The 19033-nt window shown below is 43.2% G+C and overlaps 1 protein-coding gene across 1 annotated transcript; it reads left to right on the plus strand.

The window, feature by feature from the left end:
• Positions 1 to 7884: 7884 nt before the first annotated feature.
• On the plus strand, positions 7885 to 15567 carry EXOSC3 (exosome component 3). Its single transcript, XM_032786342.2, has 4 exons — positions 7885 to 8184; positions 11513 to 11662; positions 13399 to 13550; positions 15096 to 15567. Exons 1-4 carry the CDS (start codon positions 7900 to 7902, stop codon positions 15295 to 15297), a joined length of 789 nt encoding a protein of 262 aa, XP_032642233.1. The 5' UTR covers positions 7885 to 7899; the 3' UTR covers positions 15298 to 15567.
• The last annotated feature ends 3466 nt before the right edge of the window (positions 15568 to 19033 follow it).

Consider the following 19033-nt stretch of genomic DNA (forward strand, 5'->3'; position numbering starts at 1 on the left):
TAGGATCCATGGATTTTCAAAGGTGTGTTGTGGTGAGTGTTGACCATTGTAGCAGTGGCGATATGTCTGCAGGTTTTGCACCTGTTGTGCTGGCAAGGTCTGGTGCCACTTTGAGTTGGGGTGTGTTCTTGTCTGTGGGGAGCTGGCTCCTGATAAGCTTGAAGAGGTTGGGGATTGTTTGGAAGTCAGAAGTGGAGGCTCAGAAAAGATTTATTTCAGGATGGGGTCCCCATCAAGTATGGGTTGTAGTTGTTTGATGATACCCCAATATGGATTCCAGTGTGGTGTGACAGGTGACAACTAGGTTTGTGGTCAGAGGGGGTTTTATTTCTGTATTGAAGGATGTTTTCTTGGGGTATTTGGGTAGCCTCTTCCATAATTCAATCTACTTCTCTGGTGGAGTGTCCTTGTTTGGTGATGGCAGTTTTAAGTGCGTTAAGGTGTATATCCTGGACTTACTCCTCGCAGCATATTCTGAATGCTTGGCTGTAGGTAACAGATTTCTTGATCCATATAATATGAAAGAAGTAGCAGAAAAATAAAGACACAATGGACTGAGAAAATAAATAATTCTTACAAAGTTAAATATAAGCATTTTCAAGAGTTAAGTAACTAGATAGGATTTGTGCTCATCTCAGAGAGTGCAGAAAATTGTAGGTGGGAGTGGTTAGTTATTCTCCAGGAATGAGTGCCATTGAATGAAACTTTGTCAATTGAAGTAGAAGAGCAGAACATTGATCTTGCCAGTGAGAGATTTTCAATGCCATCATCAACTAAAGGTAGTGGCAATGATGATTTAAGTCCCCATTCCAGGCCTTTGAGCAATATCTCAACAGTGTGTTTTCTGTGAATCACAAAATGATTTTTATGGGATATTTGGCTCCAAACAGAGAACTAAGGATCACATAGATGTGATTTAACCATACACTAAACCCAACTGTTGCATATAGGTACAAAATGTAAGAGCTGAATGTATTAAAATTCATGAATGAAATGAAATTGTTCATGCCTACTTGCAGGCAAAGAATACTGTTACTTTTCTATAAGCAACTCTTTGCTTATCATTTCATAATCATAAAAGAATTACTCCATGTCATTGTAAACTTGTGGAGTAATTCTGTTTGTTTCAAGTGTTAGCTCTTGTACAAGTAAGGGCTGATAGTGTTTGGCTAGATCCTGGCACAGAGCAGACAAGCTACTGCAGTGTTCCCCACTCTGATCTGCCAGTTCATCTCAGCCCTAACTTGCTGTTTATTTATTATTTTTCCTGCTCTGATACTTGCCTGGTCAGATACTCCCAAGTGTGCTAGATTATGGGTACATACTAGATTTCTGGTACAGTCAGATTTACTTCACAGATTAAGTTGTGGGACAAAATGCTCTTGAAAGCTTTCATTGTGCCCTAATTTTGGACCTCCGGAGACTGCTAAAAATCACTGAAAAAGGAGACTCAACGAATAAACAGTAATCCTGCCTTTTAGATATTATAAATCATTCTTCATTTGTGGAAATTAAATATTACAAAACAGATAATGCAATTTGATTATTTTGCCAAAAGTGTATTTGTTTATGTTTGTACAGAAAAATTCATTCTTTTCATACATAGAAGGGGGGTAAGGAGAATGTTGTGGACATTTTGGCAGATGGTAAAGCTGTTGAAACAAACCAGGAACCATCAGGGGACAAACCTGACAGGGAAGACAACTCAATACATGAATGAGTGAGCTGAATGAATCACTAACAGTACATCTCATGAGGAAGCCTCAGATGAGAACACTGCAAGCAAAGATTCCCTAAAGCTTTCTAAGATGACTAGTAGAATACAGCAAACCTAGGAATGAATAAGACATGCAAACCAAAGACACAGTAGTTCCACATAACAAATATGAATCCAGTGAACTGAAATAAATATAAATACAAAAAATAAGATATGTGAATTGACTAAATTATCTTCCTATTGTGTACGGTGCTCTGGAAATGAGTAGGAAAGAGTCTTCCTTTCTGTTCATGATGGTCCACAGATACTAAGGCCTGATCCTGAAATGTAATATGTGTGTGCAGACTGGTGTCTGTATTTGCATGGGATAGTAAAATAAAGCACTGCACGATAAAAAACTTTGGAGCATTTTCTTTTCTTTAAACTTTCTGTACCTGTTGCATCCTTGCATCCTACACCACCTATTAGACTGATTTTTTAAAATATGTCCTGGGAAATATGATGACACTACTAATTTTGTACTGATATTTAATGGATCCAATTTGATTACTGTATCTGTAATTGCTCATTTTGGAAATAGTGCATCCTTTAGAACACCTTCTTAAAGTGATAGATATTACTAAATCTCAGTCACAAAGCAAATGAAACTGGTAACTTTACATTTTGCCTATGAAACAGTATCCTGGATTTCTAGTTAAATAATTGAATAAGATATCTTCTGAATAATTGCTACTGCTAAATTTAGAATTAGTTTAAACTGCTTTGAAGTTTTTAATAAGGTTTTAACACAGCTCCTATGGCCGATCATATTTTAAAATCTAGGTTATTAAAAGCTATTTTATCCTGTCTGTTCAGTTAGTTTATAGGTTTTTTACAGTTATGCATACTTTGGATCCAATTTGAATGAGAGAAGTGTCAAAGATCATGCTTTCTTATATGTATTCAGGAGGCCATCAAAATAATTTGGATCAAAAGTTGTTGGGGTTTTTCCTCAATAAAAATGTATGATTTAAAAGTTTTATAAAACACTTACGCACATGACTTTGGACTAGAGAGATGGAATGTAAGAGCCTCAGTCAGTCTCCGAATAGGCTTTTCACATTGTAAGAAATTTCAGATGGGGAAAGGGAGAGGAGAAGGAGGAATACTCTATAGCTGATCATGATTCTCCAGAAAGGCATTCACCATTAATCTATTTTACAGCCCTCATTTGCATGTAACTCCCACAGAAGTCAGCTGGAATTCTGTGAAGCAAGCCCTAAATCTACAATTAGCAAACATAAACTACATATAATGACAGTTAAGGTAGTAAATGGCAGGACATACCCCATCCACCCCTCACGTTAGAATCATAGAAATAAGAGGAAAAACTTGTGTCCTTTCCACCTTCACATTACATGCAATGACAACACATGATAGCACAGGAGTTCTCAAACTGCAGGTTGTGACCCCTCAAGGGGTCACAAGGTGGTTATATGGGGGGTCACAAGCTGTCAGCTCTATGGAGCTGACAGTCCTGAGTCCCCATTACATTATATTAAGCCTGCCTGTTTTTAATTTATAAGGGGGAAGCACACTCAAAGACTTACTATGTGAAAGGAGCCACCAATACAAAAAGTTTGAAAACCACTGTGATAGCATATTCCATAAGACATCCTCTTCCCTCTACAGCAGATACCCAAAAGCAATATATATGCCAACTTCATCACACCTACACACTAAAGCAAAACCTTAACAGTGATCTCAGATGCTTTTATATATTAACATAGCATATCCAACTGTCACACATGTAATGCATTTGGGGAGCAATTGTGCCTTAATGTTACTGAGATCGCTATTAAAGGTTTGCTACTGCTATAACATAACACCAATTATGTAATTATGAATCTAATTTTACTGATCTTTTTTACACAATGAAGAGTCAGAGGCTTTAGGACAGGGGTGGCCAACCTAAGCCTAAGGAGCCAGAATTTACCAATGTACATTGCCAAAGAGCCACAGTAATTCATCATCAGCCCCTCATCAGTTTACCCCTCCGCCAGTGCCTCCCACCCACCGGCAGCCCTGCCAATCATTGCCTCTCCCTCCCTCCCCACACCTCCCAATCAGCTGTTTCCTGGCATGCAGGAGGCGCTAGAGGGGAAGAGGAGGAGAGAGGGCATGGCAGGCTCAGAGGAGGGGGCAGGAAGCGGCGGAGTGAGCAATCCCGACCCATTGGAAAGTTGGTGCCTGTAGGTTCAGCCCCAGAGTCAGTGCCTATAAAAGGAGCCACATATTAACTTCTGAAGAGCCGCATGTGGCTCCGGAGCCACAGGTTGGCCACCCCTACTTTAGGAGATAGTGCCAAGAAATATGGGCAGTTACTTGAAGATTGCTAATTGTGAGAGATATGGCAATTTCCCACACATCCTTGGGAGACCTTATTGAATTAAATGTAAATATCTTTGGAGTCCATTGTATTCAGTGCAAAATGTATGCATTATTGTGGGCCAGGATTACATGTAACCTCTCCAGAAGGGAGATGTGTTGCCTGGGAGTTCAAAGGTGTCATTGTACAATTCCCCACTCTGAACCTTAGTGTTCAAAAGATGGGGTACCAGCATGAATTCCTCTAAGCTCAATTACCAGCTTAGAACCTGTAGCGCTGCCACCAACCAGGAATTCCAGTGCCTGGTACACTCTGGTCCCCCCAAAACCTTTGCCTGGCAACCCAAACCCAGATCTCTGGATTTACCACAAGGAAGTAAACCCTTCCCACCGTGCTTTCCCAGACCTCCCCCTGGTTACCTGGAAGTACTGTGATTCAAACTCTTTAATCACAAACCAGAGAGGAAATTCACCTTCCTCTCTTCTCTTCCCCTCTCCCAGACTCCCCTGAGAGAGCAAGTATCCGGCACAGAGAGAAATTAGCCCTCTCTCCCCCTCCTCTTTCTCCCCACCCATTCCTGGTGAATCCAGACTCAGTTTCTGGTCTCCAGAAAAAAACCAGACAGTTCTTAACAAAACTTTAATTAAGAGAGAAATAAAAACTATTTTATAAACTAAGATGGATTAACGACAGGGTTTTCAGTTATAGACATCGGGATACCTCCAGCCAAATATTAAATACAAATAAAATTCTTAAGCAAAAATATACAATTAAACCATCGCAAACTGCACATTTGCAATAAGAAAACTAAACATAAAGCCTAACTCACTTTATCTTCTAGTATCTTCTATTTTGAATTTAGAGCTGTATCAGGAGATTGAAGAACCTGTTGCAACATCGGTCCTCTGAGCCCCAGAGTGAATCACAACCAAATTCTAACAGCACACACAGAAACTTCCCTCCCTCAAGATTTGAAAGTATCCTGTCTCCTGATTGGTCCTCTGGTCGGGTGACAGCCAGGCTTACTGAACTTGTTAACCCTTTATAGTCAAAGAGATATAAAGTACTTCTGTGCTATTAACTTTTCTTATCTGTTTATGACAAAAGGACTATACTGAAAATGTGCCTAATAAGAATGGACCTTGGGACAGTAAGAGTGAAGTGTATTTCCTGGAGAATGCCCAAGGAGAGGTTAATGCAAATTCCTCACCTCTGGTTATGCAAAATCCCAGCCTTTTGAAGCTACACCTTGAGGTGTGGGTCATTGCCTGCTAATTACCTGTTCCTAGAGACTGGAGATCAAAAGCCTGAGCTATATAAACAAACAGCTGAACTGCTCAGCTGGGAGTTCTAGTTCTGAATCTGAGACAGGTATGAACCCAGTTGTGGATTTTTAAGGCTTGACACCTACTAGAGCTTGTGGCTGGAGCTGGGGATGACCTCTGGTAACTGTTTTAGTACATATAGGTTCTTTCATTATTTTAATGTTTTCTCTTTAATGCTGTCACTTAAGAATAAATGTACTTGCTTACAAAGAGCTATGTGGTAACTTGTAACTGCTGGCAATTCATAGTGGCATAGATCACACACACACTGCCTTCCCACCACGTCACAGTTTCAGGGTAACTGCACCTGTATTCCCAATTCATGGCCCACCAAAGGCACCCACTTGAAGATTTCTGGCTGCTTAGCCATCACCTGTCCTGGGTGGAGACCCCATCTCTCTCCCTCCTAACTGGGGGTTTTTAATATGCTTTACACTGTGATATTCTCAGCAAGCCAGACTGCCTAAAAGGGCCAGTGTCTGCACTTTGCTTTTCTCTTCACAGACTATGAACAGTGTAACTGCCAGCAATTAGAAATTACCACACAGTGCTTCGAATTCCTAGGCTTCACAACACATCTCCCCCCTCACAGTCCACAATAACATATAAAAGTTGCATTTAATACAGTGGACCCCCCCCCCCAAAGATACTGAAATACAGTGGACCCCCCCCAAAGATACTGAATTAAGTTTAAGGTAAGTCTTCCAGAAAAATACAGGAAATTGCTATATCTGTCACACTTACATTTTAGTAGTATATGATAATAATAAAAGATTACTGTATATGGAGTCAGCTTTTTTAAAGGTGCCTTAACTTGTATCCTTCATTTGCTCATGCAAATTCTACTGTTTGCATGCTCAAATGACCGTGAAGCCAAAGTATATGGTAGAATTGGAAACCACATTTTAAAAACTTGGGACTAAAACAAAGAAACAAAAGCTTAACACACTGAAAAATGTATTAACTAGAAGTAAGACTGTCAAGCAATTAAAAAAATTGCCATTAATCGTGCTGTTAAACAATAGAATACCATTTAAAAATATTTTGGATGTTTTCTACATTTTCAAATATACTGATTTCAATTAAAACAGAATACAAAGTATACAGTGCTCACTTTATTTTTATTACAAATATTTGCACTGTAAAAACAAAAGAAATAGTATTTTTCAATTCACCTCGTGTAACTTCTGGAAGTAAGACAAGATTTAAAAGTTTTGTGTTACATCTGCCTTATGTTATTTTCTTCAATATTCTGGATGTTCATGTTACATTTTTGATCTGCAAATAAACTCTTGGGTTTCTTTTTATTTAAGATCTTATTTAAGATCATGGTAGGGGTTTTTTTTTGTGCATAATTACAATAGGCCTTAAGAGTTATATTTTGTATTTCTAGTCCCACATGAGTGTCATACAAATAGGATGATCACACTCAGTAGATTATAAACTTTGTAATGATACCTTATGTACCTATTGGGTTCTGGGAAGATTGGCAGGTGAATTTCTAAGTCAATATGATATGATTGTACAATAATCAACTCCCTAGTATTTTTTTTTTGGCCAGATGATGTCGCCACCGGTTAACAAGCCAGTGGCAGATCAGTCTTCTGTTCTGTTTTTCATTCTAAGTCCAGTTTTCTAGTTCAGAAGTTAGTATTTATGTACACGAGTGAATTATTCAAATAGTAGAGAAAAAACTGGTCTGTGTATATTTCAAATAGAACCAGTCAACGAGTATAGATGCTAGCATATATATACCTGCCCCTGGAAATTTCCACTACCTGCGTCTAACGAAATGGGTATTCACCCACGAAAGCGCCTGCTCCAAAATGTCTGTTAGTCTATAAGGTGCCACAGGATTCTCTGCTGCTTTTACAGATCCAGACTAACAGGGCTCCCCCTCTGATACTTGTAAGAGTAAGCACTTTTGACTACAGCCAGGTGTTGCAGGCATCCGGGAGCTGGTCCTGCAACGTGTTGCACAGGGGCAGACCCCCACCTCCAATCGCACAGTTTGACTGTGAAGTCCGGGCGGGGGGGGCGACGAGGAGATGGAGGCTGACTTTACAGGCTCAGTAGCCAGTTAGGGCTACACTAAGGCCCGTAGTTGGTGCCTAGCAGCACAGGTGTGACACAGGGCAGGGCCAGGCCCTTCGGCTGCACCAGCCCAACGCTCCTCGCCTGCACAGCCGCCATGGCAGGAGCCGCACTGAATAGGGCAGTGCCCCCGCGCGCACAGCCCCAGCTGGGACAGTTCAGAGTGACGGACACCCCCGCTCCTTTCTCCCTAACAACGAATCTGCGCCGCCGCTGCCGCCAATCCTGCAACAGCATAAACGCCGCCGGGCGGGCAAAAGCTAGTTATGCGCCTGCGCACGCATGTGACGCACTCCCCGCCGGTTATCTGTGCTTTCTGCGCACGCGGCCCCTTGTCGCGCACGCGCGTTAGGCTCAGGGAAGCTAGCCCGGCCGAGGAAAGGCCCGACCCTACCATGGCGGCGGCAGAGACTGGGGCCCTGCCCACCGAGGAGCGCGTGGGGCAGGTGGTGCTGCCGGGGGATGTGCTGCTGCTGCCCTCCCACCCCGAGGCGGATGGGGAGCGGCTGTGGCTGGGCCCGGGCGCCGCTCTGCCGGGCCGGTTGGTGTGCGGGCCGGGCCTGAGGAGCTGTGGGGCCGGGCTGCTGGTCACCAAGTGCGGGCTGCTGCGCCACCGCCAGTCAGGCGGGGCCGGAGGCGGCTCGGGTGGGGCCTACTGGGTGGACTCCCAGCAGAAACGGGTGAGAGCGCCGGTCCCGGAGCGGGCGGGGGCGGGCCTCAGGCACGAGGGGCGGTGGCGTTGCAGAGCGAGGGTGAGCGCTGTGGGGGCCTTTCCCCCGGTGGGCTCCGTGCGGCTGAAGCCCGGGTAAGCTTACTCCGAAGCTCGCCTTTTCTGGGACGGTGCCTCTCTTCCTTCCCCTCGCCCTACTTTCTCACTCTCCAGGAACTGCAGCTGCCGTCCTCTTTAAAGCTCTCAGTGGCATCCTTCATTCAGCGCTTCGAAGTCGCAGAGCCAGAGTGGAAACCCCTTCCATTGCTTTTCTTGGGAATTGCGGGGCTGCAGCCATCTGGTGTCCATTTAGTCCTCGTCCACACACAAATTACTACTATACTTCGCCACTAGTCAGTGGCGTGATTGACTACGATCTGTTTAGGATGTTACTAATAATCCCCGATTTGAAAGCTAATGTGACAGGGATCAGTCCTTCTAAGGAGTTATGCACGCTATTACTTTGTTGTACTGGTGTCACCCACTACTATGTTCTTGTAATAACTAATCCTACCATAACACTGTACAATTGTACATCCAATGGTGTACATAAATTGCTGTTCAAGGCAGGGTGATCCCTAGCCATTTGGGTCTCCTACACAACCCCCAGGGCCTCCCCCCCCATCTGGGATGCAGGAGCAGGGGGTACTTTTAGGGGCCCCACAGTCCCAGAGTGGTCTGAGGGATTAGCAGGGGACTGGGAGCAACCTGCTCTGCTTCCCTCATCCCGGCGCTAGTCGTGTCACTTGGTGGAGGGGGCTTGGGGGAAGGGATCCCCCCACACTCATTGGAAGCGAAGTAGCCCGGCCCCAGCCTGCTCCACGCCGCCAGCTCCCAGCCACAGCGCTCCACATCCTGCTGCAGGTGAGTCGACGGGGGGGGGACCCTTTCCCCAGCTCCCCTGAGTGACACGGCTGGGGCTCAGGCCACGTTGCTCCGCTTCCCACCATAGGTGAGTGTGGGAGGCGTCCTGTCCCCAACTTCCCTGCACTCACCAGCAGTGGGAAGCGGAGCATCATGGCTGGGAGCTGGCAGAGTGGAGCAGGCTGGGGCCTGGTTGCTCCATTTTTCATCCCTGCTGGGGAAGGGGCCTTTCCCCAACCCCTCCTCCCCCCCGACGACGCGGTTGGGGCTGGGGCAAGGGAAGCGGAGCAGGCTGCGCCCATGTTGCTCCGCTGCTGGTGAATGCAGGGTCACTGGGGGAAGAAGTGGAATGGGGATGGGACGGGGGTGGAGCAGGGGGGAAGAGTAAAAGGCAGGGCGGAGGGATTTGTCCAGGGCCCCTCACACCCCTAGAGATGTCCCTGCCCCTGGAAGTGGGTGCAGGATAGGGCTGGTTGCTCGGGCTACCGTGTAGGCTGCACGCAACTGCCCAGGACACCATTAAATTTGGGGCAGGTTGGTGCCCCAAGTTTCATGGTGCCCTACGCAGTTGTGTATGCTGAATGTATGCCTAAGGATGGCCCTGGTTCCAGGGCCTCATAAGTACCAGGCTTTGGGCATTAATTTACACTTATGTGGTTTCTCCAGTGGTAGCAAAAGTGGGAATGCTACTGTATACAGGATTTTTCTGCCCTTTGCTGCGTTCAACAAACCAGCTAGATATGTTCCTTATTGGGTTGAGTGTTGCAATAGGTAGCTGAGAAAGCTAGCAATATCACTGGTAAAAATACATTGTTGCTGGTAAGAATGGGAGATTTTTTCTTCTTTGTGCCAAAAGTGTGGGAATCCTCTCCACCATCTAAGCTTACCAAGAAGACTTAACTGTAACCTCATCTGGAAAATAGCGAGGTGAGGAGGTACTAAAACAACCATACTTGGTGCAGGCTGCAGCAACTGATGGGACACTGTGGGATAGCTGGCCAAAATTAGGCAGAGTTGCTAATTACAGAAGTAGAAACATGGCCCTAATGGCTGAAAAGTTGCTGTGTGGTGGCAAACTGTTATTGGTGAAGCTGACTGTGACCCTGATTGGTAGCAAACTCTCAGTTCTAGTGGTAATGCGAACAAGAGTCCTCCTAAAAGAGAAACCATCCAAATATAGATCAATGTAATGTTCAGCTCATTCTGCTGTCATTCTGAAACAGTATCTTTGTGATGTGTAAATTGTTGTAGTAACCTTATTGGAGAGTTAATGCTGAAAATTAATGAAGATTTAAATTGCAGTACTGATTATTTTGCTAATCAGGTTAACAGAAATTTGTAGATACAATAGAAGTTAAAAATGAAGACCATGACTTCTAATCTATCCGGTTACCGTAGGGTTAGTTAGGGTTGTTAGTTATAGCATCTTTACCAATATCTTGTCCAATTTTATATGTCCTTTGTGAATTTCCTGTCACTTCCCCTTAGAGACACACGCAATCAGGATGTCTTTTCTGCACTTATTTTTTTGCAGTCTTATTTTATAGTGTTACGCTAAGGCCTTGTCTTCACTGTAGCCCTTGTTAGTTTGCTCATTACTGTACTCAAAGCTAGGTTAGTTCCAGTGAGAGTGACCACCACACTAGAAAACAACACTGGAGTTACATAGAGTAACTGGATTTGCTACTGATGAGACTCTTGTAATTTGAGCTGTTGCCTTCACATTACATTACTAGATTCAACATCACCCAAGCATCAACTCCCCCACTTCCTCAACTGGCTAGCTAGCTTGAGTTTAAAGCAACAATTAACTTCAGCTAGAGATTTGTGTGTGGATGGAAGTCAAGTTAGGTAACTCTTCATCTAACTGCTGTGAAGACACACCTTAGGGTATGTTTACACTACAGCTGGGTGTGTGCTTCCCAGTTCAGGTAGATAGCTGTGCTAGCTCAAGCTAATACACTAAAAATAGAAGTGTGGCAGCAGCTAGTCTCCTGAGTACATACCCAGAGTGTCTGGTATTATTGTAGCCTGTGCCACCCTGGCCGCACTGCTATTTTTAGCATGCTAGTTCAAGCAGAGCTAGTGTATGTGTCTGCTCGCACTGAGAAGCATGCTTCTAGCTGCACTGTAGAGTTACCCTTATTTATAAAGACTGTGAAGCCCTAATTTTGCAAATGTACATGCTTAACTTTTAGGAATAATCCTGTTGAAGTAAATAGACCTACCTATGTGTGTAAGTATTTTCAGTGGCATCTGTGCCTTCTAAAAATAGTTCATTTTGATACTGTATCAAGATTTTTTTTTTTTTTCAGCAACTTTTATTTTGCAATTAAGTTTGGTCATTCAGCTTCTTTGTACACAGTGCTTGTGTGTGTGTATACATGTAAAAAGATATATTTATTTCTTGTCCACGTCTTTGTTTTAATTTTCAGTATGTCCCAGTCAAGGGAGATCATGTGATAGGCATAGTGACTCTCAAGGCAGGTGACATATTCAAAGTGGATGTTGGTGGAAGTGAACAAGCTTCTTTGTCCTACTTGGCATTTGAAGGTGCAACCAAAAGAAACAGACCAAATGTGCAGGTAATGTTCTTGTTTTATATATTGGCAATACTGAAGCCTTTAAAGTATTATATTTTCACTTTCTTGCTAAGTGACAATTTAAAATATACTCAAAAAGATTTGCCCGTATCCTTCAGTCATAAGATGTTCTGATATGTGAAAGATTTTCCATGACATATACAAACTTCTTTCTGTAGTGGCTTTGTTCCCTTCCCTTTCTCCTAGGCCTTTATGTTGGGCTATAGCAGAGGAATTCAGTTACAGATCCTGGATTTTCTTCTTCTGATCACTGACTGTCACAGCAATAGGTGCCAGGCTTTGCTATTTGTTGTACAGAGGATGTTGCAGCTGTATCTTCTCATGATATTACAGGCAGAAGATGGCAGTTATATGGTAGAATAGCCCTTCAAATAGAGTCTGAGATCAGCTTAGGCCTAAAAGTCACATTTCATAAATCAGGCCCTTATGAAATGTGACTGTCACGCTGTCTGGAGTAGCTCCTGACTGTGAGTGCCTATCTCAGGACAGACTGTCAAACAGAGTAGACCGCCCCCTTCCCCCCGGTGATGTGTTCTATAATTAGATTTCACCAAACCAGTGACAAATGTAAACTCTTGGATCACTGCAACAGCCTTACCAGGGAATCAGACACTCCCCTTAGACTCTCCAGTCTATGTTGCCACCCAGACAAGCTGGACTAATGGTCACTTACACCAAAAATCACTCAATGTTCAGGTTGCTTGGTTGCTTTCAGTCCAAGAGACATTTATCCCAGATAATTTGGTACCCAAGATCTTATATCAAAGACAATGCCTGTAGCCAGTCGTGTAATAAACTATCTAAAGATTTGTTAATTAGGAAAAAAAATGAATTACTTACAGGTTCAAGCAAGTAAGTTTGTACATATAAAAGCAGCAAAGAGTCCTGTGGCACCTTATAGATTAACAGACGTTTTGGAGCATGAGCTTTCGTGGGTGAATACCCACTTCGTCGGATGCTCATGCTCCAAAATGTCTGTTAGTCTATAAGGTGCCACAGGACTCTTTGCTGCTTTTACAGATCCAGACTAACACGGCTACCCTTCTGATACTTTGTACATATAAATTAGTTATAACCTAAATCCCAAGAGTATGAGAGCTGTAATGATCTGTCAATTCAAAGTGTCCTGCCCTGCGGATCTCTGCCTCAGCTTAGACTGTCTGGCCCTGTCAGAGTTGAGACAGCAAAGAGGGAGAACATTTTCCTGAGACTTTTTATTTCCTTCATTCAGCTTCCAAGTCCAAAGGATGAGCTTCCTTGCACATAGCATTTCCAAGATGGGATAGAGCCATTAACTAATCCATTGTATCTCAATGTTCCTTGTTGGCCCATCTGATTTTGATAGCCCTACTGGAGGGGGTGGGAAGAGATGATTCCAGTGCCTGGGTTTAGAAGTTCAGTTGCAAACATTTTCAGTGTTATAAAGAAAAATGTAGATATTTTCTTATAGCATAGAACAGGGGTTCTCAAACTTCATTGCACCGCAACCTCCTTCTGACAACAAAAATTACTACATAACCCCAGCAGGGGACTGAAGCCTGAGCCTGCCTGAGCCATAGGCGCTGACTCTGTGGGTGCTCTGGGGCTGGAGCACCCACAGGGAAAAATTAGTGGGTGCTCAGCTCCCACCAGCAGCCAAGAACCTAGGGATGAGTTTAACAGAAAAGATATACAAACGTGATACAGTTTCTCTGAACATTTCCCATCACTTGTTTTAGGTGGGAGATCTTATTTATGGTCAATTTGTTGTAGCCAATAAAGACATGGAACCAGAGATGGTCTGTATAGACAGCAGTGGAAGAGCGAATGGAATGGGAGTAATTGGACACGAAGGCCTGTTGTTTAAGGTTTCTTTAGGTCTAATAAGAAAGTAAGTATTACAATTTTTAACTTCCCAGGAATGAGAGAGAAGCTGAATTTTGTCAATATTTTGAGCTGTGACAGATGAGTGAAAATCTTTGGCCGTGGCTACACTGGCGCTTTACAGTGCTGCAACTTTGTCTCTCAGGGGTGTGAAAAAACACCCTTGAGCACAGCAAGTTACAGCTCTGTAAAGCGCCGGTGTAAACAGTGCCCCAGCGCTGGGACTGCGGCTCCCAGTGCTATAAGCTAATCCCTACGGGGAGGTGGAGTTCTTGCAGCGCAGGTAGAGTACCTGCAGCCTTTATCTTGATTGGAAACTGGTATGCACCCTAATATTTAATGCTGTAGCATTGGATGTCCATAACCAGCTGTTCTGAGCAGTATGACAAGTGGAGTAACAGATGTGTATTATATTGTTCTTAGGGCATGTATTGTCAACATTATTGCCTGACAAAGTTACTTGATCTTTGTGATCCTAAGTTTGTAATCTGCATAAAAATATAATATAGTATAACAATAAGGGAAATAAATGATAAAATACAATAAGTACAAACCAATAGATGTCACAAAACTAAAAATGCTCCTCTCTCTGTTCTTCAACTACAAACTGGCATTTTAAATTAATAAGCCTCTGGTATGTTTGCTGCTTCCTTGAGAAAGCTGTGCTCTAACCATATTCTACTGTAAACTTTACCTTTTAACTTTAATAGGTGGTAGTGTATTGAAGTGGACTTTTTTTTCTACTTGATCTTGTTGCTACATTATTTAGAAAATATTGTGAACCCAATCCATCAGAAACTTGCTTTTGTCACCTATGGAGGCTAATCATAAATTTGCTATGAACATATTCAGTCTTCAGTGGTAGAGTGGAATCTGTATATAGCAACTATTCTGAGAATGACATCAGTTCCTTGAACACGATCTTCACACAGCCTTCTCAAGCATCCTTAGAAATCTCTCTTCCAAAGAGAACCAAGAAAAGGACTGTGAAGAAACAAACAAAAAATCAGTTTCCTCCCTCCAAACACTGTGCAGGGGATGAGGGAAGGGAGGGGCAACAGCAGAAAGACACCCTCTGTTTACAGATTTTAAAGTAGCACCTCTCTTTCACATACAGTCTGGATGAGCTGTTCCAGGTTAGATTAAATCCTGTTGACTGCTCTGTCACAAATGAGGAGCTAACAATCAGCTTAATTAAATCTGGTTCACAAACACTAGACTGTCTTTATTATGATTGCTGCATGGTGTCACTGCAGGGTGATTTTTTTTTTTTTTTAATTTTAACTCTTAATTTCCTCTTGGTTTGGGAATTTTTTTAAATTAAACTCATACATGAGCACTAAACAAGAAATTCAAAATGTTACTATGTTATATTACAATAAAGTTTGAATCCATGCTTTCAGCTCAACTCAGCCTTAACTATTGAAGTTGCTACAGATGCCTTCATACTACTCGCAGTATTAGCAGTGGTCCTGTTATTGACTAGCAACACTGAAATGTATTTGTTACACAACAATTTCTTCTTCTGACATGCCTTTTACTTTGTTTTCAGGCTTTTAGCTCCCAATTGTGAAATCATTCAGGAATTGGGACAACTCTATCCTTTTGAGGTAGTGTTTGGAATGAATGGAAGAATATGGGTAAAGGCAAAAACAATTCAACAGACTTTAATTGTGGCAAATATCTTGGAAGCCTGTGAGCACATGACACCAGAACAAAGAACGCAAGCATTTGCCAAACTATCTGAGAGGTGATGTAAAGAAAACATCTTAGGTTCTTCTCAGTCTTTGCAATGATTGTAATATTTTTGTATTCAGATATATATTAATAACTCATTTTTAAACTTTGTGTCTCTCTTTTGTTAATATTTTTACCCACCAGTCCCTCTTTCCTGATCCCTCAATCTGTTTAGTCTTCTGCATTCAAGAATTCTCCTCACTTTCTTAGCAGCAGTGTTTGATTATTATGAAACAAATAGATGTAATCTTTTAAAGTCTCTCACAATAAAGAGTTGTTGCAGAGCACAGTGATTTTTGCCACACATAATTCAGTAGTAACACTAATTCTTACATCAAATGAGAGCAGAAACCTCAGTTGATCACCTACTCATTTGGTGTTACTTCCACCAAGAGGTTCTGTGTATTGCTTTCTTTGCTGGTTCTTCAAGTTCATCAGTGTTTTAAGCCTTAATATATTAACTTTAAAAGAGCCAGTTCTTCTGTCTTTCTTAACAAAAGATCCAGATGGCACAGGCCAAATGCTAAAATAGAAGATGAGGAAGACATGAGGATGGAAGTTCACGTTTCTTTAATAAGCTACGTGGGAAGTAAGGCACTAGAAATGACATACCGAACAAAAAAACAGTTGATCCAGAATTACATGATGGTTCAAACATCCTTTAAAGAATAAGCCAATTACTCCATATTCCTAGAAATATATGGCTAGCAATAGTTAAGTGAAAACATTACAGTGTAAAATACATCATCTTATGCCACAGTGATTAGTAAGTGTCCATAGGGAACACTTTATTCCCTGAGGCGTATTTGATTACCATTATCTTACCATACACAGCTGCAGATAGTGTTGGCCACAAAAATTATTCAGCTCTGTTTGAATTCTTTCCATGGGCATGACTCAATCTTCTATGGAAGTAAATTCCACAGGTTGGATATACCAGTGCTATGTGAAGTATTTGTTCTAAACTTGCTTGCCACTGAGTGAATGACTGTCTTGTTAGCAGGCATAATCAAAGGACCATCGGTTTTCATTACAACCTGCAGTTATCTCTTGTCTTGCACTTAAATTGTATGTTCTCTGGAGCAGGAATGGTCTTTTTGTTCTGTTTGTACAGTGCCTGGCACAATGGGGTCATTGTCCCTAATTGAGGCTGCTGGGCATTAGGATGATACTACTACTACTAATGTTAAATACGTCTGAATAACTCATGGGGGAACATCACTTCAGGGCCTTTCTCAGACTCTTCTACAATTGTCCCTCATCCTGCAAGTTTGTGTTAGCTAAAGCTTACTAATTCACAGTCATTGGTTCCATTGCATACCAATCTGGTGGTGTATAAGCCTTAGTCATTTTTATCCTACAATAATATGTTCAGAAGCATGCTGAGTCAGTCATGCTGCATACATGACTCCCTCTCTGGCTTCCAAAAGATAGGGATTTGGAAAACACCCTTCTTCAGCCCTTGGCCCTGGTGGCCAAATAAGAAATGAAATTCAAAAGTTTGCAGGGCTTTTCCGGTCTACCTGGCCAGCATCGGAGTTGAGTGCTGTCCACTACAAGTTAGATTGAATTTAGCAGCGGTAGATCGATATAACCCTGCACCCGTCCACACAACAAAGCCATTTTTATAGACTTAAAGGGCTCTTAAAATAGATTTCTATACTCCTCCCTGACAAGGGGATTAGAGCTGAAATTGACCCTACTGGGTCAAATTTGGGGTAATGTGGATGCAATTAGACGGTATTGGCCTCCGGGAACTATCCCAGAGTGCTCCATTGTGACCGCTCTGGACAGCACTCTCAACTCCGATGCACTGGCCAGGTAGACAGGAAAAGCCCTGTGAACTTTTGAATTTCATTTCTTATTTGGCCACCATGGCGAGCTCATCAGCACAGGTGACCATGGAGTCCCAGAATCGCAAAAGAGCTCCACCGTGGACCGAACAGGACGTACTGGATCTGATCGCTGTATGGGGAGACGAATCTGTGCAATCAGAACACCATTGTAAGACTGATTAAGTGCAGCCAGACACCAGGGTGGTTACAAGAGTGCAGCAGGGCATGCTGCGCATGAGAGAAGCTTTGAAAACCAGTTTCATGACTGGCCAGGCTACGGTCAGGAGCATAGCTAGCGGGGGAGCAGCTGCTCCCTCACTGAGCACAAGTGGCGCCTTGTCAATTTCTTGGTGCCTTTGTACTCACCCAGGGGAGCAATTTAAAAAAAAAACCAAAAAACGATGCCACCCTGGTACCCCAGCAGAGGTGGGGGAAGAGGGAAGCACAGGGTTGGGGTAGTTGTAGGGGCACCCCCTAGAATGGCATGCAGCTCATCATAGAAGCAGGATGTCTGGGGCTCTGACCCAGAGCAGCTGTTGCCTCTCTGGTTCTATGGTAGGCTTGTGTGATATTCCAGTCAGGACTGAATCTCCATTAGATTAAACTTAAAGAAGGGAATGACATGGAGTCACTCCCATTTATGTCCAGGTGCCCCCAACTGATCTCACCGAGGACAGCCACGAGCACCCATGTCTGCCCAGGAGCTCCCAGCTAACCTCACTGGGGCAGCCAGGAGGAACCAGAAGACAGCAGCAGATGGAACAACACGGCTGCAAACTGTCTTTGATAACTTGCAAAGGCAAGGAGCTGCAGCTGTGTAGTACTGCAGTACTGTATCTGCCAGCAGCACCCAGGAGACGTACGGTGATAGCCCAGTGGGCTCCATGCTTGCTGTGGTATGGCACCTGCACGGAAAAAAGGCAAGAAACGATTTTTTGCAGTTGCTTTCACGGGGGGTCGGGGCTGATGATGTGTACCCAGAACCACCCGTGACAATGTTTTTGCCCCATCAGGCATTGGGAGTTCAACCCAGACTGCCAATGGGTGGCGGAGACTGCGGGAACTGTGGGATAGCTGCCCACCGTGCAACTCTCCGAAAGTCAACGCTAGCCTTGGTACTATGGATGCACTCTGCCGATTTATTGGTCTTAAGTGGGGACACACACAATCGATTGTATTAAATCGATTTCTAAAAAATTGACATATTAAATTGACCTAATTTCGTAGTGTAGACATACCCTTGACGATGGAGTTTTAACCATTGCCTTTCAATCCTGGTTGAAGATGAGACCTACTCATTCTTTCACATGGTTGTGAGGGGATCTCAGTGGCTTCTGTGCCTGGCATCTTGTTGAAAGGGCGAAGAGATCCTAGAAACTCCTCCTCGATCTTTTCATGAGTGAGATACGGTTCTTGCTGGCGCTTCCTGTGACTGACCACAGAGATGGAATTGATGCCAACACACCAGTTGATATTTGGGTTGAGCATGGCAAGTGGTGCTTATCTCCTCCACTCCCTGACTGTTCTTGGAGGGAGCTGAAGAACGACCTTTTCAGCCAGAGCTAAGGCAGAAGGCCCTGAGACGTAATTTTCTATTTCCATACAGAAGGTGATGGATTCTTTGGAGCCCAGTACTCAGTCTTCCTAAATTTGGAAGCCCCTCTCCAAACAAAGGACCTGGATTCTGCCTCAGAGTGCCAATTAGTGCTGTTTGCATGTTTGCTTTGTGAGTTTAAACAATTTTTAAAATCTTTTTTAATCAGCTTCTTTAAGCAAAGCACTTTCTCCAAAGCATGATATGTAATAGCAGGACTAATCAAGAAATGGAAATATGTTAATATATCATGAAAGGTCTCGAGATGCTGTACACTCATTACAAGTTTCTGTCAAAACATTGGGAGTGTTGTCCTTTTAGCAT

Source organism: Chelonoidis abingdonii, chromosome 15 (genome assembly GCF_003597395.2).
Source record: "Chelonoidis abingdonii isolate Lonesome George chromosome 15, CheloAbing_2.0, whole genome shotgun sequence".
NCBI classification, from domain to species: Eukaryota; Metazoa; Chordata; order Testudines; family Testudinidae; genus Chelonoidis; species Chelonoidis abingdonii.